This window comes from Malus domestica, chromosome 02, assembly GCF_042453785.1.
Source record: "Malus domestica chromosome 02, GDT2T_hap1".
NCBI classification, from domain to species: Eukaryota; Viridiplantae; Streptophyta; class Magnoliopsida; order Rosales; family Rosaceae; genus Malus; species Malus domestica.
This window is the reverse complement of record NC_091662.1, coordinates 34,199,989-34,225,850: the sequence shown is the minus strand read 5'-3', so window position 1 is coordinate 34,225,850 and position 25,862 is coordinate 34,199,989. Positions and strand designations below refer to the sequence as shown.

Sequence of the window (25,862 nt, the reverse complement as noted above, 5' to 3'; positions counted from 1 at the left end):
CTCTAGTTGAATTAAAGTTTAGGGACCAAAGGTAATGGATTTTTAGTTGAGGGACCATAGCTGTACGTTTTGATGAGTTGAGGGACCAATGGTAATGGATTTTTAGTCAAGGGACCATTGCTCCAATTGAGTTAAAATTAAGGGACCATATCTACAATTTATTCTTTGTTTTTCTAGTTAATTAAAACATAGAAAAATATATCGAACCGTTTATGGTTAGTTCGGTTACTTGGGTATATGAAGCCGTTGTACTGAATAAGACCAACGAACACCTCATTACTAATTATAGTTAAATGAAAAAAAAGAAAACAAAGAAAGAAAACTATGGAAGAGAGGAGCCAGGATGACCAATGATGTTTAACTATACTAGAAACGATCCAATAAAAATTAACTATACTAGAAACGACTACAAACTACAAAATAACCGAACAATTTTACGCCGTATATTACACCAAAAGTTTTGTTTTCTTTGGGAGCCTTACCTTTCCTCCATCCCTGCCATTGCGACTTGCAAGAAAGTTTGTATTGTGTACACACACACACACAGACACACACATACATATATAGATATATCACCGTTTCTCTCTGAGATGGGGTTTCTCCTTAGGTAAAGACCAGAAGGATTAGGGAAGTATATTATACATAATGTCTTATTTTAAGTTGACTGGGAGTGTTGGTGGGGAAGATTTTGTGATAACCAGTAACACAAAAGATTTAATTGTTGTATGCTTCAATAAAACGATATCCCCAACAGGACTATGGCGAGCACACAACCCCTTTATGTCAGCTCTTTCAGTTCTTGTTATAAGACTGAGCATCGCCGTCTTCAGCACTCGTATTTTTATGATCGCCTTAAAACCCTTGCATCAACCACGCATTGTTGCGGAGATTCTTGTAAGCAGTACCATCCTTCCTTATTCCTCTCTTGTTATATTTTTCTTACATCTGTCTTATATTACTGAAAATATGATTTTAGCCCTTCTAACTCAATTTTCGTCATATAAAACCCTACATAACTTTTTTACTCAAAGAAAACCCAATTACTAGGATTCACATAAGCAAATTCATTAATCTTTCATATTACTTCACACATTTTACATTTTTCACATGCCTAAAATACCCCTATTACATATTTGATGTAGACAATTAATTGTGAAGAGAGAGTAAATGATTTTGCAACAAGAAAAAAAAAGACATTAATGTTAAAAATTTATTGCATATTAATTTTTTAGAAAGGCTTTGAATTTTCATAAAACTATTCGATTCAGTTTTTTTTCACCCTACTCTTGAATACTTTTGAATTTATCCTTTTTTTATTAATATATTAGAACATTGTATTTCATTATCTACATGCACATTAATTTACCTACAACAATTATACCATGGGTGTAATATAATATCTCTTTTTTACAATGATGCAAAATAATGTTTATACCAACAACAAAACGTACTACTACATGGAAAATAATTTACCTATATTAAGAAGAAATGTAGTTCGATGCATAGTATTATAAATACTATGTTACACCCATGTTTATACAACAGTAAAACGTGCTTAACATATCTGACAATACATGGAAAATAATTTACCTACAAGTTAGATAAATGTTATTTGGTTGGGTGTAGTATAATTTTTTTTAATAATTGGAAAAATTAAATATAACTAGGTGTAGTGTAATTTTTTTATATAATTAGAACAAATTAATTTACCTACCTACTATTTGAAATGTTCATTTCTAATGATGCAAAATGTTCATTACCTAACTACAAATTAATTTCCAATAATTTACCTACAACAATTATACTATGGGTGTAATGTAATATTTTTCTTTACAATGATACAAAATATTGTATGTACCAACAACAAAACGTGCCTAACATAAGTACTTGTACATGGAAAATAATATACCTACAACAAAAGAAATGCAGATTGATGTATAAAATCAACAATATTATGTTCCACTATTGTTTATACAACAACAAAACGTGTCTAACATATATAACAATACATAGAAAATAATTTACCTACAAGTTAGAGGAATGTTATTTGATTCAAAATATATAATACAGGTGTAGTATTTAAAAAAAAAATGGAACAAACTAATTTACCTACCAATTAATATGGGTAAAATTGCTACAAAATATATCACGAAAAAAAAAACCTACTTTTCTAGTTTGGCATGGATACGGTTAATGCAAATATTTTTTACATTTTATTTCACTTTTTCTACTACTTTTAATTTGGCGTAAATTTAGGAATTTATAAAAGGGACCATAAAGTATGAGTGGCATGAGTGTAAATAAATTGTATTAATAGGTCAATAGTGTTCCCATATATTTGCAAATTTTAAATTTAGGCTTAAACTGGATCTTTAAAGATAGATGAGTTTTTATCTAGAAATAATGAGTTGTAAGGGCCAAAATCTAAAGCACCCTTGTTATTATTAAGGAAAATATGTAAGTAGTAAATACACCATTTTACACGTTACAAACTTTCAGGGTGGAATGTCGTCGAGTACGAGTACTTGGGGTAGAGTTGTACCAGCCGTATTTCCTTACAGTACCGTGAAGATTATCGAGACCATCGGAAACTTGGCCCTCGTTTACCACATGTTCCTGGTGGGTTTAGAGCTTGATTTAAAACCAGTGTTACGAGCTGGAAAGAAAGCTCTTAGCATTGCGCTCGCCGGCATTGTCTTTTCCGTCCTTGTTGGTTGGGCCTTATGTCGATATGTGCTCCTCAAAGATTTTGTCGAAGAAACAAAAGGCAAGGATGGACAAAAACTTCCCACTGTGAACGGCCCGTGGTTCTGGGGCGTTGCTCTTGCCACCACCAACTTCCCAGACCTTGCCCGAATCCTCACAGACCTCAAACTTCTCTACTCTGCTGTCGGAGGACTTGCGTTATCTGCCTCTGTTATCTCCGACTTATGCTCCTGGTTTCTTCTTTTGCTCGTAATGGCCATAGTCAACAACTTCCAGACAATTTCGGTGGGACTCACCTTGCTTTTTATAGGGCTATGCATTTTTATCGTACGTCCTCTTCTGTCACGGATTGTTGACCGAATTCGTGACAAAGTACAAGACGATGGCGACTACGGTCAACTTGAATGCTTTGTTCTAGCCGGGGTGGTGCTTTGTGGGTACATTACCGATGCATGTGGGTCTCATTCTATCGTAGGGTCTTTTATCCTTGGAGCTATCATGCCTAGAGGAGAGTTTTCAAACAATCTTAAAAAGAAGGTGGGAAGTTTTGTGCCTGGGATTCTGTTGCCTCTCTACTTCTGTATCAATGGGAGTAGAATCAACTATGTGGATATTCTCAGTTCCGTTTATCCATCGGAGAAAAAAACTGGGACGGACATATATCGTGTAGGGGGGGTTATCATCTTAGCTTTTGCAGCTAAGACACTGAGCACTTTGGTTGCCGGCTTAGTAAACAAAATGTCATTTCGGGATAGTTTGGCTCTTGGAGTGCTCATGAACACCAAAGGCTTATTGACACTTATTATACTCAACACCGGTCGGGAAGTAAAGGTACGTAACATATGACTTTATGCATGCGTAATGCCTTTGAATAATTCATGAAAGAATGACAAATAATATGTCGTATATACATGTATATGTCTAGGCGTTGAACAAACAAACCTTCGGAGTAATGGTGCTGGCAATTTGGGTAATGACATTTGTAGTTGGTCCGCTTCTAGCAATTTTTTACAAGTCTAGTGCTAGGCCTTTCGTGCAATACAAAGAGAGAAATGTAGTAAGCGTAGGATCTAACAACGAGCTTCGAATCCTTGCATGTGCTCACAACTCACGCAATGTGCCAGGCATTATCAACCTCCTCGAGGCTTCTAATCCAACCAATAAATCCCCTCTTCATGTTCTTGCTGTCCACCTTGTGGAACTAACGGGGCATACTTCGGCGATGTTGGTAGTGCACGATGCTTGTAAGACCAATGATGTATATTCTCCCGACAACTCGTCCCCCTCAAATGCTTTTGAAGCATATGCCCAACAAAGAGAATGTGTCACGATGCAAACACTCACGGCGGTGTCTCAATACTCCACGATGCACCAGGATATATGCAACCTGGCTGAGGAGAATCGCGTCGCCATAATAATCATCCCGTTCCACAATAAATCCACCACATTGGTTGGAGGAGTGGCACCAGATGCAAACAACTCACATCTAAAGAGCCTCAACAACAACTTGATCGCAAATGCTCGGTGCTCTGTGGGTGTTTTTGTGGATCGAGGCCTCGGTGCATCCAACGACTCTTACCGTCGATGCTGCTATTCCATGCTCTTCTTTGGAGGGGTAGATGACCGTGAGGCATTAGCGTATGCGGGTCGCATGGCTGGACATCCTAGGACTAGCCTAACAGTCATATCGTTTAACATCATGAGTAAAAATGCATCAAACTTGTGCTCTGAGGATGATCATGGTGATGATGATGACGAAGACGATGACGATGAAGATGGTACTGGTGGAATTCTGAAGGCAATGGCAAGCACTGGGAGGGAAAAAAAACTGGATGAGTTGTACTTGGATGAGTTTAGGCTGATGTCAATGAATGATGCCTCCGTAAAACTTTTAGAGAAATCGGTGACTAGGTGGGAACAAATTCTCTCACTAATAAGCTCAATGGAAGGTGAGTATGATATGTACATAGTAGGAAGAAGGCATGGAAATGTATCAGAGGTCACCACGACGTTACTCGATGGCATCGACTCCAATGACCTTGGATTTCTTGGAGATGCATTGGTATCTTCAAACCTTACAGCAAGTACATCCGTTCTAGTTGTGCAACAAGGTCGCCTTTTGGATTATTATTCTTGATTGAGAGAGAAAATGGGATGTATCTTGGAATAATTTGTGTTGGATAATTAGGTAATAAAAACCGCTAAAGAAAGTAACAGGTGACGTCCACATAGCCTGATGAATTAGGGAAAATAAGGCAGAAGCATGATTATTATTATTATTCAAACTAGCCTCTTGCCGCGCATGGGAGTTTTTATTATTTATTATTTAATTAAAATTTTTTGTTTTAATGAGGCTTAAGAAAACAAAAATTTTGATGAAAAACATTTAATTGTTGTAATATTATGATATTATAGTATATGTGTGGTTGTGTAAATTACTAGTAGATTGTATTTAAAATTGTTGATGCACAAAACCGGAGGGGTCTTGGAACAACGTAAATCCGACCGTGAATCTGCAAGAAAGTAAAGAACACAAGATGTATCGTGGTTCACCCCAATGTTTGGGCTACGTCCACACTGATATTGTATTTCTCTGTTTGTGAGAGGGTTGTGAGGGAGAGAGAGCTTCTGAGGGTGAGAGAGCTCTTTAGGGGATTAGAGGCTTTTTGTTTGTGAGGGTGAGGAGGCCCTTTTATAGAATAAGGGCTCCTCACTTATTACATATTTGCCCCTTCATTTATTACATAATTACATTTGAGTCCCCCGAGTATTTATAAGAGATCTAAATACGGAGGCCCTAAGTATGGTACAAACAGTAGTCCCCCAAGTCTTCAGTCAAGAGAGTCTTTTGGCTGGAGACTTGAAATTCAGTCCATGTGTGGGCCGAAGTAACTAGATGTCGTCTAGAATTGATACTCGATATGAGGCGGTGCCCAATCTGAAATGATGCTCAACTAGAAGTAGCACATGTTGCGAGGCTGCTCTGCTTGTGGCTTATGTTGCCTTGGTTGGCTCGGCTTGTGGCGTTGGAGGTGAGGGAGTCCCTTTTATAGAATAAGGGCTCGCTCCTCAATACATAAATGATGGGCTAGAGTTGATGCTCGCGGCGAGGCGGTTGCTCAGTAGGCGGCGATGCTCTCTAATGATGGTGAGGGAGTCCCTTTTATAAAATAAGGGATCGCTCCTCAATACATAAGTGATGGGTTATGAGTGATACTCGCGGCGAGGCGGTTGCTCAGCTGGCGGCAATGCTCTCTAATGATGGTGAGGGAGTCCCTTTTATAGAATAAGGGCTCGCTCCTTAATACATAAGTGATGGGTTAGGAGTGATACTCGCGACGAGGTGGTTGCTCAGCAGGCGGCGATGCTCTCTAATGTGGTGAGGGAGTCCCTTTTATAAAATAAGGGCTCGCTCCTTAGTACATGAATAATGGGTGTTCTCTAATGAAAGTGAGGGAGTCCCTTTCATAGAATAAGGGCTCGCTCCTCAATACATAAATAATGGGCTAAGTCCCCCAAGTATTTTTCATGAGGCCCAGTTACGGAAGCCCAATATATTGGTACATAGTGCAGTCCCCCAAGTCTTCAGTTAATAGAGGTTGTTGGTTGGAGACTTGAAATTCAATCCATGTATGGGCCGAAGTGGCTGTTGTTTGGAGGCGGTATTTGTATACCCTGCACTGAAGCTTTGTAGGTAAAGCTTTGCAAGTGAAGCTTTGAAGCTGGAGCTTTTGTAAATGAAGCTTTTGAAACTGGAGCTCTTGAAGCCGGAGCTCTGTAAATGAAGCTTTCGAAGCTGATTGACATGAGTGATGCTCATGAATGTTTATGTTGTTTGACATGAGTGATGCTCATGAATGTTGACATGAGTAATGGTCATGAATGTTGACATGAATGATGGTCATGAATGTTTATGTATGATTGACATGAGTGATGCTCATGAATGTTTATGTATGATTGACATGAGTGATGCTCATGTATAGTTTTGGAGTACTGGACGTACTTTTGATCGCCTGGTTGGTGATAATAGCGACAGGCTGCCGAATAATTTTGGAGTACTGGGCGTACTTTTGATCACCTGGTTGGTGATAATAGCGGCAGGGTGCCGAATAAATTTGGAGTACTGGACATACTTTTTTTTTTTTTATGATTACCCTCTGATGGGGTTATACAGATCTTTCCGAAAGATAAGAAAAATAAATTACATCATTCAAAAATAAATCCAACTCTCTGCTCAATGGGTCACACCCATAATTCCCTTTTTTGCATGCCATCACCATCGTAATTATGTCTGCTTCTTTTTATCTTATTTTGCTTTCTGCTTTTGCTTTCCGCTTTTCTTTCTGCTTTTCTGCTTTTGTTTCCCACTCTTCCTCTTTTTCTTTTTCTGAAACATTTTCTCAACAACATCATGATCTTTTTCTTTTTCTATTCTGCTCCTTTATCCAGCAAGCCCACTTGACAGCGGATTGCACGTTACTCTCCAGCTCTTTCTTCTTTCTTTTATTCCACTTTTGCTTTTTGCTTGGCAGGTTTACAGCATGGGTGAGCAGTGACTGTAAATCCACTTGCAAATGCTGACGAATGAGCACAAACAATCCTCCGCGCTATTCCCAGTATCCCCAACTTGTGTGGGGGACCACGAAGCCACCAAGGGGACTCTCCCGTCCGACCCAACCTCATTGACTGTACCTGCCAGATCATCCAACGATTGAACCCTACCCGGCGACCCACCATTCTCCTCCCCTTGAACCGGCGCCGTCGCAAAGAAAGATCTGGGCTTGGATAGTGGATCTACCCCCAACCGCTCAAACTCTCTCTGTTCGATTGAATTCGATGAGAGACAATAGAAACGGTAGCTCGATCGGCTTCGGCAAACAGCGGGTCCGAGGGTCCTTATCTTCCTCCAGAGAGTCCCTGAGAGTCCTGAGATCTGGGAAGTCGTGGGATGGAGTGTTGAGTTGGTGTGGTTTTCTGGGTTTTTGAGATCTGGGACGTCCGACCAACCTCAGCCTTCTTCTTCCCGCGCTCAGCTTTTGGAAGCTTCCAGATTCAAATTAGTTATTTTGAAGCATGAGTGAAGGTGAAATTCCATCGCTGCTATCCTTGTGCGTAGATTGAGCTGACGTTTAAAACCCTGAATTTCAAACCACTTTCCAGAAAGCCCAAGGATTGGATCATCGGGAGCGCGAAAGACGTGAGCGAAGATGGAATTGGCGTGGGCGGAAGCTAGCGAGGCAGAGATGGAGTTGTTGTGAGCATCCACGGCGGATGACGATTGATCTTCTTTGGCAGCGAGGTGTCGTACCAGAGCGCTCAGCCTCCGATCACTACTCGTAGAAACAGAAGAACTGTGGGCGTGGGGTTTGAAGGTGTGTGATGGTTCTTTGGTTTCTGCCTTCTGGGCTCGAGCCACTTCAGCTCGGCATGTATCATGTGCTTCCCTCTGGTATCGGCGGCTAACAAAGACTGCAGCCGTTGGGTTGTCGGGGTCAATGTTTCCGACCCATTTGATTGCATCGTATCACAGAACCCATTAAAGCTTCAAACTTTAGAGCAAATACCCAGTTGCAAAAACCAACATATATCACAAAGAAACAATCTGATCGTCGCAGAAACGCCATTGGAGCGGAAACCCACGACGACCCAGAAATCTTCATGGACCCCACAACCAATTTCTCACCAGAAACACACAAAGGAGCGGATCTAGCAGTGAAAGAGAAAGGGAATGAAATGGGAAAGCAAGAAAGTTTCTTTCTTCTTTGTATGTTTGGTTGTTTGGTTGTTTGGTAGTGGAGGGAGTGAGAGAGAAAGGGAGAGATGAGACTGGTTTCTTGGGTTTTTGTGATTTTGCAGTTTCACGGCGGAGGTGAAAAAATGAAAGAGAACCGACACAACTTTTCGTATCGATTCCCATAGACGGCACCAAATGTTGATGCACAAAATCGAAGGGGTCTTGGAACAACGTAAATCCGACCGTGAATCTGCAAGAAAGTAAATAACACAAGATGTATCGTGGTTCACCCCAATGTTTGGGCTACGTCCACACTGATATTGTATTTCTCTGTTTGTGAGAGGATTGTGAGGGAGAGAGAGCTTCTGAGGGTGAGATAGCTCTTTAGGGGATGAGAGGCTTTTTGTTTGTGAGGGTGAGGATGCCCTTTTATAGAATAAGGGCTCCTCACTTATTACATATTTTCCCCCTTCATTAATTACATAATTACATTTGAGTCCCCCGAGTATTTATACGAGATCTAAATACGGAAGCGCTAAGTATGGTACAAACAAAAATACTAGAATATCTTATTCTTTTATGATTATATTATTTGTAAGATAAGAAATCTTATCCAGTTTACAATACATAAATGCACTAAGCATGAAGAATATCACACACACAATTCTTCAAGCCCTTCTTCATCCCTCCATATCGCACATTCTCTATCCTTCAATAAAATATATTAACCCTCGAATCGTGTAAGCTGCGACTTGAAGTTGCGCCAAGTCGAGCCGCCCTGCACTACCCCAATGTCAATGTGCTCCATGAGCTGAGCCACCAAACCCCTGACACCATTCGATCGAAATGACGTCGTTCTGCGTCGTCCCTAACCTTAGATTCTCACAGCCTTACCGACCTCCGTATTCCTGTGATCTTCTTCGATGAACCGAAATCGTCCTTCGTCTTCCAGGGGAGGTTTCCGTGATAGAAACAAGAGATTCCAGATGAATCTCGAAAGGTTTTAAACTTCGAACACCGACCCGCAGTCGTGAACCCACGATTGGAAGTTTTGAGATTTATTTCATCGTCGTATGTCGTGATTGCAGACCTCAGACGATTAATTAGTCGTCCAATCAGAAGTTATCTTCGTCAAGTTTGACGACTTTGATGAATTTCCAGAAGAAATTGCATTGAGTTTTGGATGATATCATCGCGATTCGAGCTCGTCGGAGTTCGAGCGTCTCGAGGATACTTCCGCAGGTATCCCACTCGTATAGATATCCTTTCATTATGGGTAATGCGAGTGGGGACTGAATTCGTAAAAACAAATTTGTAAAGTAAATAATATGAAAATTAATAATTGAATTATTACCTAAGCGTTGATAAATATGTTCATTTTTGTATTAGTGAAATCATTTGATTTGCAAATTTAATCTACAAATTTAGTCTTCCTAACATTAATTTTTTTCATTATACATAATTTCTAGATACTGAATGGGTCCCTTTGTGTTTTGGGATGTGTAGACCGAACAATCAATCAAACATTTACATGCATGTAACGTGATCAGTTCCCAAGCGAAGATATCCAAAACAAAAGGAAAAACGGAATGAATGTCATTTAAATTTCTCTTCAAATAGTTGAAGGCATCTCACATTATTTTTCATCTCCATTTACTAACAACTTAAATAGTATGAGAAATGAATCTCACAGATGAGCTGATAAACTATCTTCCTTGGAGTCTCAAAGTAAAAGCCTGCAAGGAAAGAAGAACTTTCTTTAAATTCTCCTTGGTCTGTGCATCAATTAAGTTGCTGTTCTCGTCGAACTTTGCAGGGGGCTGAAATGCATTCAGGAAGAACTCTGGCTTGTTGATGAAATGAAGGTCAAGGCAGACTCCAATTTGGCGAAGATGGTATTGGGATCGTGAACCGCCAGAGCCTCCTGAAGCGCTTATAATTGCAGCAGCCTTGTCAGCCCAAACATTTGGGGGTCTTGATGCCCAGTCAAGTGCATTCTTTAGCGGTGCTGCATTGTGCATATATGTGAGGGTAAATTGGTCAATAAACTACAAAAAATAAGATATAAATACATTTAAAATAGCGTTACTACGTTCACAACGTGTTCTATTTTTCCATCTACCTTCTATTAATTTGTCAACCTTTCCTATTTCCCATCATTTATATTTTAGTTATAAAATAAGTGAGAAAATAAGACAAGTGAATAGATACAAGTACAACAACACTCAATACAAACTGTGGATTTCATATACAACATCTCTTTATTTTATCGACGGTTCTACCAATTGATATGTTCCCGCAAATAGTTGAAAACATCTAGCAATATGCAACTTATGATCCTTTAAGCTGCAAGTACATCTAGTTAATCATAAATTCTCTTTTTAAACATGACAAAATACATATGTTTCTTGATATATGGTTACTGTACTGTACTATGCCAACCGAAACAATAATACTAGAACCGCAGGAACTTAGAAATCGATCACTGATCCAATTTGAGTACCTCTACATGATAGACCTCAACAGAAAATTGAAGAGTGATGACAGCAAGTGATTGATTTCAGTAGTTCCTCGTATAAAATTATTGACTCTAGAGATATAGTAATATGGCCAAATTTGTTTATCAAAACTTTACCATACAAATCCTTGTATCAACTAGGTGTTAATATACATGCCAATCCTTACTTATTCGTGACATTAAAATTTGAGTTGAAATTAAATTTAAATCAATTAGACAGTGTCACATCATTGTCCAAATAGTTAATCACCTTCCAGAACCAGAAAATATCATCTAACACAACAATATTAACCTAAAAATTCAAGTATAATTTATATTTTTCCTCCACAAATAGAAAAAACTTAAGAAATAAATATATACCCGAGACGGAGTAATTGTATTCAGGTGAGGCAAAGAGAATGCTATCAGCTTCTCGGATCTTCTGACGAAATGCTTCGACGACAGGTGGAAAAGTTCCCTTTCCCTCCAGATCTGTGTTCAGCAATGGCAGCTTCGATATGTCCACGTTCTCTATTTCCACGCCGCTCATTGACGACTTGCTTATCTCAATCGCTGCAATCGGCAACACACGATCCAAGCTCATTAATTTTCAGTCCCCAAAAAAAATTTTAAATAAAAAAAAATGAAAACCAATAGGAGGGCGCCAGATGGCAACTAACCAGAACGAATGAGTCCGCGGTTGTAGGAACCTTCACGGACGGACCCACAGATAGCCACCACTTTGATCAACGGTTTGGTCGCTGCAACTGCCGCCGCCTCCATTTTTGCTTTTTGTTGAAAGTTTTATAGCTCCTGTCCACGCAACAACAGAAACAGAATAAGCATATTTATAGGGTTTGGAAGTGAGCGTCGTTTAAGTACGATGCTGCAAGAAATTGTGGGGTCTGGATCGGACGGTAGAGCTTGGTCTTGGGGCGATCAATGATTTTGAGGTGGAGATATGGGTTTTTGACCGTTGGATGTGTGGAACGTGTGTGTACAGTGTTTTAGTTTGCGTATGCAGTGACGTGGGTCGTATCTGTCCAATGCGATAGCAGGTCAAAACAATTACGGAAAGACTTTTTAATTGTCGAAGGGTGATAAATTTTTCATTTTGGTTCAGAAACATAAATGTTATATCACGTATTTTAATAGAAGTGGTGAAAATTTTTATTTTTTAAGTTATTAATTTTTTAGCACACATATCCCACAATTTGTATAATAACATGTGATGTATCATCCCGTGTACCGATCACATTGAAAAATTTCTCGTCGAAAGGCTGCTAATTGTAATCCCAATATCTTGGGAACCGTCTGTACTCGTTGACTTTGAAAGAAGAGAAATGCTAACAAGATTTTTTTTTCAAAATCAGACTTTTTATGAATTCTCTACTACCTTATAATTTAACGTCAATACTCATGCTAATGTTATAAAACATTGTACAAAATATAGAGAGTCCCACTTTTTGAAGAGTCTCCTTAGAATTCTCTCTGGAAGAAATTGTAGCATCGGAAATAATTTTGTTATACGCACCATAACCTCTTATTGTTATTATAATAATAATAATAATTTATTTGCTTAAGATAATCTGAAAGAGCTATTCTCAATGCGAGTCTGGCTCTCTTCTTGAATGGGAAGCGGGATCTTATGGAGGAGACCTGCTTGATATGGTGGATTGTGTGGCTGAAGCTTCTTTTGAGAAAGGTGATGGAGTGTACGAACATTTGGGCAGCTGAATCATTCTTTTTATGTTCAGCACTGTTTGATCACATCTGTTAGAGCTTGATTCAAGAAGAGGGACTTCGTCATCAAAGATCGACTGGATATAAGGAGTTCATTTCTGTTAGATCACTTTTCATGGTGCGAAACCGAATTTGGAAAATTTTACACTGGCCTCACATTTGAAGGATTGCATCTGGAAGTTCTTGTTAGCTAGTTAAACATTTTTCAACCACTAATTCGTAGCAGGATACTCAATTGCGCTGCTTGTTTTCCTATTATCGTCGCATTAGTTTCATCACTTGTGTCTTCAAGAACCAAACGTATTTTGAACCTACATTTAAGATTTATGCAATGGTTTAATACTGAGGTATAGCTGTGTTTTAACTTTATAAAACAGTAGGTGGAAGGGATTATGAGTTTTTGTACTACAAAAGAAGATCAGGAGTTTGATTCTTAGGGGGATGGTTTGGACAAACCAGTTGATCACTATGGGGAGTGGTTCTCGGTTATTTGTGGCAAGATGGGCATGCTTTGTAGAAAAGAAAAACATATGCTTTACCGATTTCAGAGATTAGGTAGGATGATGGTCAATATGGCGAAGGTGGTATGTCCCAAGTGTTTTTGTCATCTTCAAGATATCAATTTAATTAATGTGTGTTCGAGAGGTTTAAAGTCAGTTCTAAAGATACAAGCAAATATGGAATTATAACATAAGAACAAGTGTGATTGATGCATAGTGGTTCAATCATCACTCATATAATCAGCTCAAAACTCACAATAATTACATAAAAACACTAAATTCACATATTAATATTTGAATCATGTTTTAGTTTCATATCAAGATGGCTGTGTTCATTTACTTTTTCAAGAATAATCGAACACGTCAAAAACTAGCAAATGAATGAACCAACTCACTCAGTCAGTTCGAGAACATTCAAAATACTCGAGTCTGAGATTGAGATCAATATGCAATCCTATTGTGAACAGAAACAGTAATTATAGAAGGAAAAAAAAAAAAATTTAACAACTAAAATAAAAACAAAAACTTATCACACGCCTACTTTACATGAGCATGCACATGACATGTCAAACGTAAGAGTTTAGAATCCAGACTCCCTGTTTCTTTTCCTACAAAACACGTAAAAAATATTTTTCTTCGTTTGAAAACACATAGGACAAATATGTCCCGTCCTTTCACAAAAATGACACATGTAAACAAACTTTTTAGACTCTAGAGAATTTATATAAAGATGTGATATCCACACACATTTTTTTACATCTTTCACAATTTTTTGGTTTTTGGCCATCGGATCGACTGAATTGTAGAAGATCAACAGACATAAATTAATAAGAGATGCGTGAAAAGTAAAAAAATGGTGTGCGGATAGCACACCCCTTACGATAAGCTAATGATTTGGAAGCCTTAACAAATTTTGTCACAGTTTTAGAAGTAGGAGAACCTTGAATTGAACACAAGACCACTTTTATCACCAATTGAATCCATATGCGTTTTCAGTTTACATACTTTAAAGCACTTGTTTCTTCCTATATTATTGAAAGCCTTTTCTGTCATCTTTCTTAGCCTAATTTTTTTTTATAGATGAAGATTCTCTTCCCTTCTAATCTCTCTCCCATACTAATATTTTTCATATTTCCTCTTCTCCTATTTGAATGGTTATAGTTAAGTCACGTCAACATCTTAAATGCATATTTGATTTTAATTGATATTTCATTGATATTTGGTTTTTATCCAACATTTAATTGATATCTTTCTTAGCCTAACATTTAATTGATATTTGGTTTTTATCTGTTTAGCAATTAAAATTTGATTTGTGATAGCATTTACCAATTTGGCAATGCAATTATTGTTAGTAGCACATACATTAATATTAATTGGGAATCTTTCAGGGTGGCGTGCTATTGGGTCCAACTCCCTTGGCCGAACATCTTTTTTCTTCTTCAATGTATTGCCTTTTCGTAGCATGCGGACTTGAGAGATTCTGGGAAACTTGGCCATCGTTTACCACATGTTCTTGGTAGGTTTAGAGCTCGATTCAAACCAGTAATACGTTCCGGTTGGGTTTTACATCAGTATTTACTCCTCAAAGACTTCACCGAGCCAACCAAAATATACAAGCAAAACAGGAATGGCCCAATCTTTTGGGGCATTGCCCTTGCCACCACCAACTTCCCTCGCGGACCTCAAACTCCTCCGTTCCGAGGTTGGAAGACTCGCTTTGTCATCTGCCGTCATCTCCGACTTGTGTTCCTGGTTTCTTTTTCTGCTCGGAATGGCAGCAGTCAATATGACCAATATGGTAGCGGTTGGGTCCACTTTGGCCTTTATAGCAGTGTGCACATTCCTAATACGTCCGGCTCTCCCGCGGATATTAACCAGCGAGAGAGAGAAAGAAGATACCGACTACAGTCATCATATGTGCTTTGTTCTCGCTGGGGTGATGCTTTGTGGGTTCATAATATTAACTACATTGTAAAAGATGAAGAAATGGTACAGTGGTACAGTGGAAGAGGAAGATGATAGAGAGAAAAAACAGAAAGATTGTATTGATTAAAATGAAGAAAATGTATACAAAAGAACTTAAGGAAATGATAGCTATACAATCCCTTATATAGCCATATAACCTAATTACAATAATACCCTTCTAACTATACTAACCAATCTTATCCTTATGACAACCTACCAACACATTTCAACTAACTATATTCTTCATTACTAAGTAACCATGTCATCACTAATGACTATGGTTAATACTCCCCCCCTCAAACTGAACTTGGTGTAGCCAAGTGAAGGTTGAACGAGCTAGAACACTGAAACTGATCTGGAACTGCAAGACAAAAATGACTGCAGGGGCTGTTGTCGTTCATCAATTCTGCCATGTTGGCTATTTCTCATTTATTGGTGGTGGTTCTGTGATGGCACAAAATGTTCCAAAGTACATGATGGTTGCGGGAGAAAGAGCTGTGCTTCGTGGTCTTGGTCTGAACATACCCAACAAATTTTCGACTGTGAACTGAGAAGCCATAGTTGACACTGCCAAGAAACTAAATCTACCAAGGAGAATGACACTCCCAAGAAACTAAACTACCACAGAGAATGACACTCCAAGAAACTAAATCTACCAAGGAGAATGACACTCCAAGAAACCAAATCAGCCAAGGAGAATGACACTCCAAAGCACAACACAAATCTCACACTTCTACTAAAAATACCAAATAAGGAGACTGACACTCCATGAACACAAATCATATTGCAACTTAGGAGACTGACACTCCATGAACACAAATCATACTGCAACTGAGGAGAATGAAACTCCAAATCATACTGCAACTTAGGAGAATGAAACTCCAAGATTCATAGAAAGAATGACACTTTCTGCTTTAAATTGACAAGAAAAACTAATACTTGCAGAGATCAACACATCAAGACCACAGCTTCACTTCAATTAAACCTTGAAAGTACATCAAAGACCACAGCTTCAAGAAATAAGCGTTGCAGATCACCAAACAATTCCAAATGACTGCTATCAACACTTCGATGATCTATCGCACAACCCATATACCAGAATTCAGTTACCAATTCAGAAAAACACATAACCAAAATCCGAAATCAAATTCGAGAAAAGTATCCAGAGGAAGAAAATATGGGCAATTCATCAAACACTTAGGCTGCACATAGTCTAAACGTTCTGCCATACCAGAAAACAGAGCACGAATCAAAATCACAGAAAATCGAATTCAGAAAACTGCTCTGAAAAACACCACCAAGATGAATGAAGAAGTAGATAATCAACAGTGCAAAGAAAGCAAACTCTGCTGAATCATATATGCCATCACGCTGCAGCCACAGGAACTGTGGTCTCCTCGAGTTCGTCAGTCTTTCCCAGCAAAATCGCTAACTGAAATCGGACGGAAATCGGAATTTTCTGAAGCCGTCGAAGTTCCCCTAAATCCGACGACGTCAGTTTCGTCACCTGCGCCGTTCGATCTTGAGCGTGAAATCCTTGATTGGATTCGGACACTCGACCCCGATATGCTCAATAAGATTAGGAATCTCGACCCTGCCTTCCTCGATGCGATTCGGAACTTCGACCCTGCTTTCTCTTCGGAAATTTCTGAAAGAGTCGACGGTCCTCTAAATCCGCCGTCTGTTTCGTCACCTCCGCCATATGTTATGAACAACTCGGTGACTGAAACGAACTACCACGGACAATATGCACAACAGAAGCAAGCTGAAGAATTTCCAGAACGACAGGGATTTTTCTCAGGGAAATGAACCGATCAAAGTATGTCATGCACAAATATGCTGTTCGAGGATGAAATCCAAGACCCGTTCTTCTCTGGAGAACCCATGTGATGGATTCCAATCGAGCGTCCAAAACCCAGGCGGGAATCACCAAATCTTCGTCTTTCTCAAACCCAAATTCGATCTCTCTGTGGATTCTTCAAACCAGGAAGCTCCGGGAAACCCAGCTGTGGCTGTGCCGTTGGCGGAGGGCGGTGGGGATGAAGATCCACAAAACGGATCTGATACGAATCAGATTCCAGCAAGCGTCCGCCAGAGTGCCACCGCTGGCGTACTCCAGAACCAAGAACCAAGTTGTAGAACTTCTCGCCGTTCTCAACTGAGTGATCGATGCATTAGATTCTCACTCCATTGTTGGACCTTTTGTGTTGGGAGCTATCATGCCGAAGGGTGAGCTCTCACGCCTACTGACACGTAAGGTAGGAAATTTTGTGCCAGGAATTCGATGCCCCTCTTCTACGTAATCATAGGGTTAAGAGTGAGATTGCAAGATATGCTCAAGCATCCAGAAGCAGAATATGAGGCCAGAAGTGGGACGACCATCTATCGTTTAGTGGCGGTTGTCATCGTAGCTTTGAGAGCTAAGATTGTGTCTACTTTCGCTGCCAGCTTAATCAACAAAATGTCACCTCGAGATAGTCTGGCTCTTGGAGTACTCATGAACACCAAAGGCTTATTGACACTCATTGTGCTGAGTTCTGCTCGGGACCTAAAGGTAGAAGTCTTGGGATAATTGATATTATAAAGAAGTCTAAGGGCTGGTTTGGTATTGTTGTGCTTTGAAAAAAAACTGCTGTGAGAATAAGCAGCTGTAAAAAAAATTAGCAGAGTGTTTGGTAAACTTTTTTGTAAAAGTGCTTTTGAAAAAAAAAAGCAGATAGTGGGTCTTTTCATTAAAGGAGCACTGTAGCTCCGTGTGTTTTTAAAAAAAACCAGTTTTCCAAAGCTACAAATAGCAGCTTTAGCTTTTTTCTTTGATTTCAGCTTATTCTTACAGCAGCTTCCAAAATAAGCCATTTTTTTTCAGTTTACCAAACACCTAAAACCCTCACAGCTTTTTTTCATGGGTGCTTTTTTTTAAGCACCTCACTCCCAAACCACCCCTAAATCATGTTGACAAGAGTTAACCCAATCATATTGGTATATGGAGGACTCTTGTGTTTGCCCGTTTATAGGACTCATGCTGATATAAGGAATGCAATCTTGTATTCCTTGTAGGATTTAACAAGGCAATCTATGTTTAGTATAAAAATATAAGCCACTGCTCTCACAAAACATACGTTCAATATTAAACTAAGACCTATTGTTAGTTTGAGTACTTTTGGTTTTGCAAGAGAGGAGAAGGTGCACTGTTTGAAGTTTGATTTGGCTTCTTCTTCTACTGCTTTTATGGGTTAGTTTGTCATTATATTTATCGAATTGTGAATTTAATACTTGTATAAATTTGTGGTTCATGAGCTTAATCTCTTAACTTGTACTTTTGATAAGTTTAATCTTACAATGTTTATAAGTCAAGTACGAGACCTCCCGTGCAATACAAAGAGAGGAACATAGAAAGCGTAGGACCTGAAACCGAGCTTCGGATCCTTGCATGCTTCCACAACTCAGACAAAGTATCAGGCATCATCAACCTCCTTGAGGCTTCTAATCCAACCAAACAATCCCCTATCCATGTCCTCGTCGTCCACCTTGTAGAACTAACCAGGCATGCTTCGGCGATGCTTATTGTGCATGACACTTGCAAGACCCCCACCACCAAGTATAGACAGTTGCCTGATTCATCTAGTACCTCAAATGGCGCCTTTGGAAACTATGCACGAAAAAGAGAAAACATCACGGTGCAAAAACTCACCACAGTGTCTGCCTATGCCACGATGCACGAGGACATATGCAACTTGGCGGAGGAGAATCAAGCCACCCTCATAATTATCCCGTTCCACTACGGTAAGTCTCTCACTGATGGAGCCACAAAGTCCATCTCTCACTTAAGTTCTCTCAACAACAACTTGATCGCAAATGCTCAATGCTCTGTGGGTGTCTTTGTGGATCATGGGTTCGGTAAATCCAACATTATCACCGAGTCCAATTCAGACAGCGACAATGACAGTGGTGATGATAATTCTTTGGGCAGGAACCACTACCACTTTGCCATGGTCTTCATTGGAGGGACAGATGACCGCGAGGCATTAATGTATGCATGGAGGATGGCTGGGCATCCTAACGTTAGATTAACTGTCATACGGATCAACTTTTACAAGAAGGAAGTGCAAACATCCATGGATGACAACAAGGACAGCTATGACGATGGAATTTTAAAGGCAATGGCAAGCACAGGGATGGAGGAAAAACTCGACCACTTATATTTGGATGATTTTAGGCTCAAGTCAATGAATGATCCGATCCCTCCATTAAATTTGAAGAGAAGATGTTGACAGGCTGGGTAGAAACTCTCAAGCTAATAAACTCCATGGAAAGTGAATATGATATGTACATAGTTGGAAGAAGACGTGGCGATATGTCACCTTCGTCGAAGTTATTGTATTTCAGCGACTCCGATGAACTGGGAATTGTCGGCGATGCACTAGTATCTTCGAGCTTTTTGGCGTGCACATCCATTCTTGTAGTGCAACAGGGCCCCTTTTATTTGGAAGAACAAGATGTCGAGGAGTAAATGAGGGATGTTGAGAACAGTTTTAGAATAGGAGGCCGCGGCATCCTTTAAAAACAAAACAAAAAACCATTGCTTTAGCCTTAGTTTGTAAAATGAGTAGTAGCAGGCCTCGAGAATTTCATAAATTGTAGGTGGCAGAACTAAATCCGGCCGGATTTGACTTCCGGGCACGCTGATCAAGAGTTTCACGCCCCAATTTGGTAAAAAAACAAGCATAAACGCAAGGCCGGCCGAGAGCAAGTGGAGGCCTGAGGCAAAAGAAAAGAGTCCAGGAACTCTAATTTGGTTTTAACAGTCTGCAAATAACTACATCAGTCGCACTTCATTTTTGGTTGAAAATGTTCAGTTTTGTTTCAGTTGTTAAATTTCCATCAAATTAATCAACCCATCTAGTTGTTGCATTAAAAAGTAATTAACAAAGACAAAATTCGTTTCAATTCCGAAAAATAAAATAGAATCTCAACAAGATTGAAAGAAGACCTGTGTTACTCCAAAACTGATTCCATATAATCAACTCGATATAATCCATTCGCAACCCAGATATACATACGAGAAGTTGGAACCTTCTTATTTCCATTTACGATTTGAGATTTGTGTATATTACTATTTCTACGAGCCTACCCTTAAACCAGATTGTTCATTCTCTAAACATCAGTTGTATCATAACGTTTTAGTATCTTGAACGCAGCTGACCTATTGTGTGTCCCAATTTGGAATGCTAGCCGTAGCTTCATTCACCATCTTTACAAGGGTGACCTGCACACAATGAGCATGTAAGTCAGAGAGCGAGAGAGAGAAGGGGGGGTTGGGGGTGGCAGGAGAGAAGATATTAAAAATAAATTTATTCACTAAATATGACAAAATAAATGGAAACTTCAATTCTAAACAATCCGAATTTGGAAGTGAAATAGTAAACATAGTTTGTTAGAGGTCACCACGACTATATGCAGTTAGTCGGTCAGGCTGACCATCATCAACACAAGCCATGGCCTGATTTCCTTCTACCTATCAACTTCATTGTTGGCTTTCCGCTCACTATTCACAACTCAGCAGGGCAGAGTACTCTTCATTCTGAGTTAAGTCTATGAATGTCTGATCGGGAATTTCCACCTTTTCAGACTACATCCGTGATTACTTACCGAGATGACAAATATTTAAAACAATCAAGTACAGACAATTAAAGGCAAAAGTAAATGGAGAAATATTTAAATGTAGAAATATTTCAGCCGGTTCCAGTAATTAGACTCCAACAACTAGACAAACTGTAATGAAGAGAACTAGTACAGACAAATAAAAAAAATTAAGGCACACCAAATACCATAAAAAACAGAACATCCAATTACAATAATAACAACAATTCTAAGACATACCACACTCTCAGGAACCCCAGGAGGAGGCAAGGGAAGGTTTCTTGGTGGAGGTCCACGTAGATACGATCTCTTGTCAAATCTCCATTCCCCGATTTTGCCATATGTTAGCTCACCCTAAACAGTTAGAAACCTCAGATCTATAATGGGCAATAGAGGGAAGGGACATAACAGGAATACACATAGAGGGGAACGGCCATACATACCTTTAAGTTGTAGTCACATCCGTAAGTATAATGAATAATAAACTTTTTACTAAGTTCCAAATCCCATGGGGGCTGAAAATTTGAAGACAATAGAAAATTGTTAATCACAACGTGTACACATTCAGTGTTGTTTACTGAACCTAACAGAGAACTCAAAATGGAAATCAATTTTGATATGCATAGCTTCTAGTAAGATTCCAAACCTGCAGCATGAAGTCCTTCCGAAGAACATGCTGCACACCATGCAAAGCAGATGCCACAGCATAAGCATACCTTAGTTCATCAAAGAAAATAAGACACAAAGATACGTCAAAGCCGGCATCTCTTGTTGCTAGAACCCAACTTAGTCGAAAACTGAAGTCACAGTCAAACTTACATTTCTAGCACCCATCCAAAAGCTTTATCCGTCTCTGTGTCTTCTTTCATCCTTAAAGAAACATTCATCCATGTAGGAGCAATCTTTTCCAGCAAATCCTGAATAATTACATTTACTCATTAAAGTTCCAGGAGTCATATATGACAATGGGAAATTATACAAGGAAACATCAACATTTTAAATAGGGTGCTGCTATTAGCACTCGGAAAAAGTCATTCTGCACTCCAAACATATAAACACAAGAGAAAACACACTTGGGAGGAATGCACAATGACTTTTCTGGAGTGACAATAACAGCACTCTTTAAATCTCTTAAACATAAGAAGGACCATCACAAATGCTAGACACAGCGAAGGAAATAACAGTTTACCACAAGCTATTACCTTCTTAATAATTACAGGAGAATTTCCAATTGGATCAATATTCGTGACCGGACCATTCTCCTCAGGATAAAACTTTCTTATGATCTTCTCATTCTGAGAAGGTTTAATGTAGAAAAATGGGTAGGCAGCTGGATATCCTCCATGTGCCAAATTAGGAAGAGGATTTATAAAAATGTGATCGGGCTCCGCCATCAAAATATATCTGCAACAACAGAATTCAAAGAATTTGACCTCAAGTAAAAATAAAAAAATAAGAAAACTCAAGGTCATCAAATATGCAGAAGCTCACTCTTCCTCAATTGTAGCCTTTTCCAGCCATTGCACAAAAGCCCATGGTCTATTTAAGACAATGTATCCCTGTATACAAAATTTGCAATCACGCTAAGGAAACAAAGATAGATAAAAAACATATACTTTAAATTGTCAGAATGACAACAGTTACTCAAACTTCTTTATTGTTCATATAAAGGTTATTGAAAAATAATCTTCAACTACTGCCGTGCAAGGTCTAAGCTTTACACATGAATCAACATAAAAGTTAAACTCAAAAAGTAAGAAAACATCCAAAAAGTTAAAAAAATGACTTTTCTTAAAATATTGCACAAGAGCAACAAAAATATCAGTAACTCTACACAAAGGATCTAATCATTAGATTCAAAACTTGGATTTACAACTATCAGGTGTCATCCAATGAGCAGAAAATCATTGAGAATGGTGATACAGTGGATCAGCATGGACCCTGAAATTCAACAAACTTTATTCTTCACCAAGATGCATTGCTTCTCATCCACTCAAAACCATTCTTAGCTTCAGCACAAAAAAATGGCATCTTCCTTTGCTTTTTCTTTACTTTCTTTTTGTTTATGACTCTTTTTCCTTTATTCTCTTTTATTTTCAGTAAACTTTCGTATAACTCCCAACACATTACTAATATTGCCAAGACCCCTTATTTTGACTTTAGATTAAAACATAAAATGGTGCAAATAGAAACAATCACATCCAATTGGTGTATCGAAGGTACTACTTGAGGCGAAAATAAGAAATCCCAACTAAAAGTTAGTAAAGAAAGGATGAATGAAATACACAAAGATATAATAACAAATAATTGACAGTGCTAGAAGCCTAACCCGATCAAGGCCAGCAGGAAGAGGATCAACCACCAAAGTTGGAATCTCATCCATCAAATTGTCAGGATTTCCTGAATGCAAAATTCGAGTAAATCCTCCCATATCTGATCCAGGCAAGTCCTTCTTCTTCTTATACCAATAGTACATAATGCGACACTGCCATTTGCTATAAGGGGCATCGGTGGCTGTTAAGGCAACATGGAATGGTGCCTTGGTATTCTTGAACTTCTTCACATTCTCCGGCATCTCAACAATCGGGTCAGATAGTAACCCACTATTCGTATTATCACCTACCCTCTTCCCAACCGATCTATGATGAATTATCATAGTTAACAAATTATAAGTAGCAAAGGAAAACCCAAGAGTCAAAAGAACGAGAAGTAATGGTGAAGCTCGTCCCATGTTCTTCCTCCCAATCATTATTTATTACAAGCGAAAAACAATCTCAAACTTCCCAAACGCAGAAATTCTCCTATTCCATCACAGCTTAAATTGAAAAGTTTCAAGTTCAGCTGTGCAGAACACAATGTAACAACAGCATTAAACCCTTCTGTGATTTTATCCAACTTCCACAAAAGTTTTTCGAGATACCTACGATAAGCAATTCCACTTAAATTAGTAAAATATAATGGAATTACCCAGAACTTTTCAATAATATTGACCCAGACAATACTATGAACTGCAACAACTCATAATTTACAACCCCATCATAATTCCTACTGCAAGGTGAGTTTCTATTGAAACCCACCCAAATGCTCTCTACACCCCCACTCAGCCTTTGGGTGGGGGAGGGGGGGGGGGTTGTGTTTAAATGGAATTCCCCCAAAAATTTCACAGATCAGCACACTCAAGCTCCAAACTTCACAAAAAAAATTTCATGTTTAAAAAAACCTTAATCACATTGTAATGAGTAAAAACCAGAACAAAGGAATTCAGACATTCAATGTACATACATAGGATAGGATTGATAAAACCAACTACAAAGTTCATTCCTTTGACAACAAAACAGGAAACCCACAACCCCAACAGAACAAAAAAAAAAACACAAATGAAAGATTGAACAAGTAAACAAATGTAACAGTCGTTTCCAGTAGTTGAAGTATAAAACTCCCACAAAACAGATATATATATATATATATATTTAGAGAGAGGAGGGAGAGACCTTGGCGTGGGCGGAGGTGGAGAAGGAGGAGGAGAGAGATTGGAGTTTTGGATCAGAGGAGAGAGAAAAGTATGGGGATTTTGTCGATTTGACAAACTGGGTATATTGAGGTTCTGGCTCCTTCTTTTCTGTCTTTTTCTGTACAATTGTAAGTGGCCTTTTATATTTGGTTTCTTTACTTAAAATTTTTAGAAAATTATTATTAGGATTTTAAAAAGAAAATTTTAACGAAAAACTCAAGATACTGTTTAATTTAACGAAAAATCATATTTTTAGATGTAAAAAAGTCAATCCTGATACTATTCACTTTACCCTTTATTTTGTCCTTATCGTTAAAACTCAAAGTTTTCAAATCATTTTCATTAGTTTTCCTTTTTAAAAATCTTATTTTATACTCTTTAAAAATTATATTTTCTTTTTATTTATAAAAAATTTTGAAATGTAAAATAAAATTTTTGAAGTATAAATAATAATTTTTTTTTTTATTCTCACACAAATAAATTGTAAATGATATCTAATTATTTATGGTCATTTTATTGGTTTTTGGTCGGCTATCCAATGTAATTGATGAATTCCACTACTTACGTGCCTTTTCACTCCAACAAACCAAAAAAGAAAACCCACCGACCTTTTCACTGTTTTCCTTTTTCTTTTTGTCTTATATGCATTTTCTTTTCTTTTTTTGGAAAACTAGACATATTATTCCAGGACTAAAGGCCAAACAAAATTACAAAGTGGTCCACCAACAACATAAATACAAAACAAAAGATTAGACCTCAAGAGCCCACACAAAAAAGCCCAAAACAAGTGATTGATTGCTTTGGTGAGTAAAACATTTCTGTATAATCGAGTGTGTTGTTTTTTTTGAATGTAACTATATATATTTAAACTAAGAAAGTGAGAGAATTGCGCTAAGCTATATAATTGGTTTGTCGTAATAATTTGGTTAAAACACATCATCAATGAGAATCGAACTTAATATCTTTAAATATAAGTGCACAAAAATATCACAAAATTGTAATACTAAGTTACCACTACATCTCGAGTTTAAACATTCATTTTTTTATTTATTATATCTTAGAATAGTAAATCGCTTGTAATAAGAAAGTATGTATGTTTGAAGCATTAAAAATAACAATTTGATTGAGAATGAAATTGGGGTGTTCAAGATTCAATTGATATCATCTGATGGAATCATGTTTAATAAATATATTATAGAACATGAATATTTTTCTTTATCATTTGGTTTTTATTTATCAAAATATCAAATTTCGCTAGAAAACTCCCAAAGTTCCTACAATACAACTAAGGCAATAAGGCACCAAGTCTAATAAGGCAACAAAAACAATGATCCCAAAAATGACAAAACTCAAACGGAAAAAAAAAAACTTAGCCAAACTAGAAAATCCACGCCATTGCGGGTTTAGGGTTTAGGTACATTGAATTTGATAAGAAATTGATTAGATTGGAAATGTTAAAAATGACCGTTTTCCCGATATAGTACCAATACATTTTTGGGAACTTTAACGAAAAGTATCTGGTACTGTTCACTTTAACGCAAAAACACATTTTTACACTAAAAAGTC

The 25,862-nt window shown here is 38.2% G+C and overlaps 3 protein-coding genes across 7 annotated transcripts; 1 reads left to right on the top strand and 2 right to left on the bottom strand.

Moving 5' to 3' along the window:
- The first annotated feature begins 2,505 nt into the window (after nt 1–2,505).
- On the top strand, nt 2,506–4,843 carry LOC103412049 (cation/H(+) antiporter 15-like). The gene is made up of 2 exons (XM_029099157.1): nt 2,506–3,537; nt 3,632–4,843. The coding sequence occupies exons 1-2, from the start codon at nt 2,506–2,508 to the stop codon at nt 4,841–4,843; spliced, it is 2,244 nt and encodes a 747-aa protein (XP_028954990.1).
- A 5,172-nt stretch (nt 4,844–10,015) lies between these two features.
- On the bottom strand, nt 10,016–11,784 carry LOC103411247 (NADPH:quinone oxidoreductase-like). The gene is made up of 3 exons (XM_008349896.4): nt 11,618–11,784; nt 11,319–11,510; nt 10,016–10,448 (listed from the first exon to the last, which is right to left on the bottom strand). Exons 1-3 carry the CDS (start codon nt 11,718–11,720, stop codon nt 10,147–10,149), a joined length of 597 nt encoding a protein of 198 aa, XP_008348118.2. The 5' UTR covers nt 11,721–11,784; the 3' UTR covers nt 10,016–10,146.
- An 8,356-nt stretch (nt 11,785–20,140) lies between these two features.
- Nucleotides 20,141–24,421, bottom strand: LOC103407421 (hydroxyproline O-arabinosyltransferase RDN2). 5 transcript variants are annotated; one of them, XR_524770.4, is made up of 9 exons: nt 24,277–24,421; nt 23,115–23,705; nt 22,277–22,344; nt 21,988–22,189; nt 21,605–21,702; nt 21,432–21,461; nt 21,229–21,300; nt 21,026–21,139; nt 20,141–20,411 (listed from the first exon to the last, which is right to left on the bottom strand). XR_524770.4 is itself a non-coding variant. In XM_008346358.4 (9 exons), the coding sequence occupies exons 2-9, from the start codon at nt 23,532–23,534 to the stop codon at nt 20,349–20,351; spliced, it is 1,107 nt and encodes a 368-aa protein (XP_008344580.2). In that variant the 5' UTR covers nt 23,535–23,705; nt 24,277–24,421; the 3' UTR covers nt 20,141–20,348. The 5 variants fall into 5 exon arrangements, 3 of the variants coding, with proteins under 3 accessions (XP_008344580.2, XP_070666115.1, XP_028951718.1); XM_008346358.4 differs by having other exon boundaries at nt 21,432–21,501; XM_070810014.1 differs by lacking the exon at nt 24,277–24,421 and adding an exon at nt 24,068–24,191 and having other exon boundaries at nt 21,432–21,501.
- Nucleotides 24,422–25,862: the final 1,441 nt, after the last annotated feature.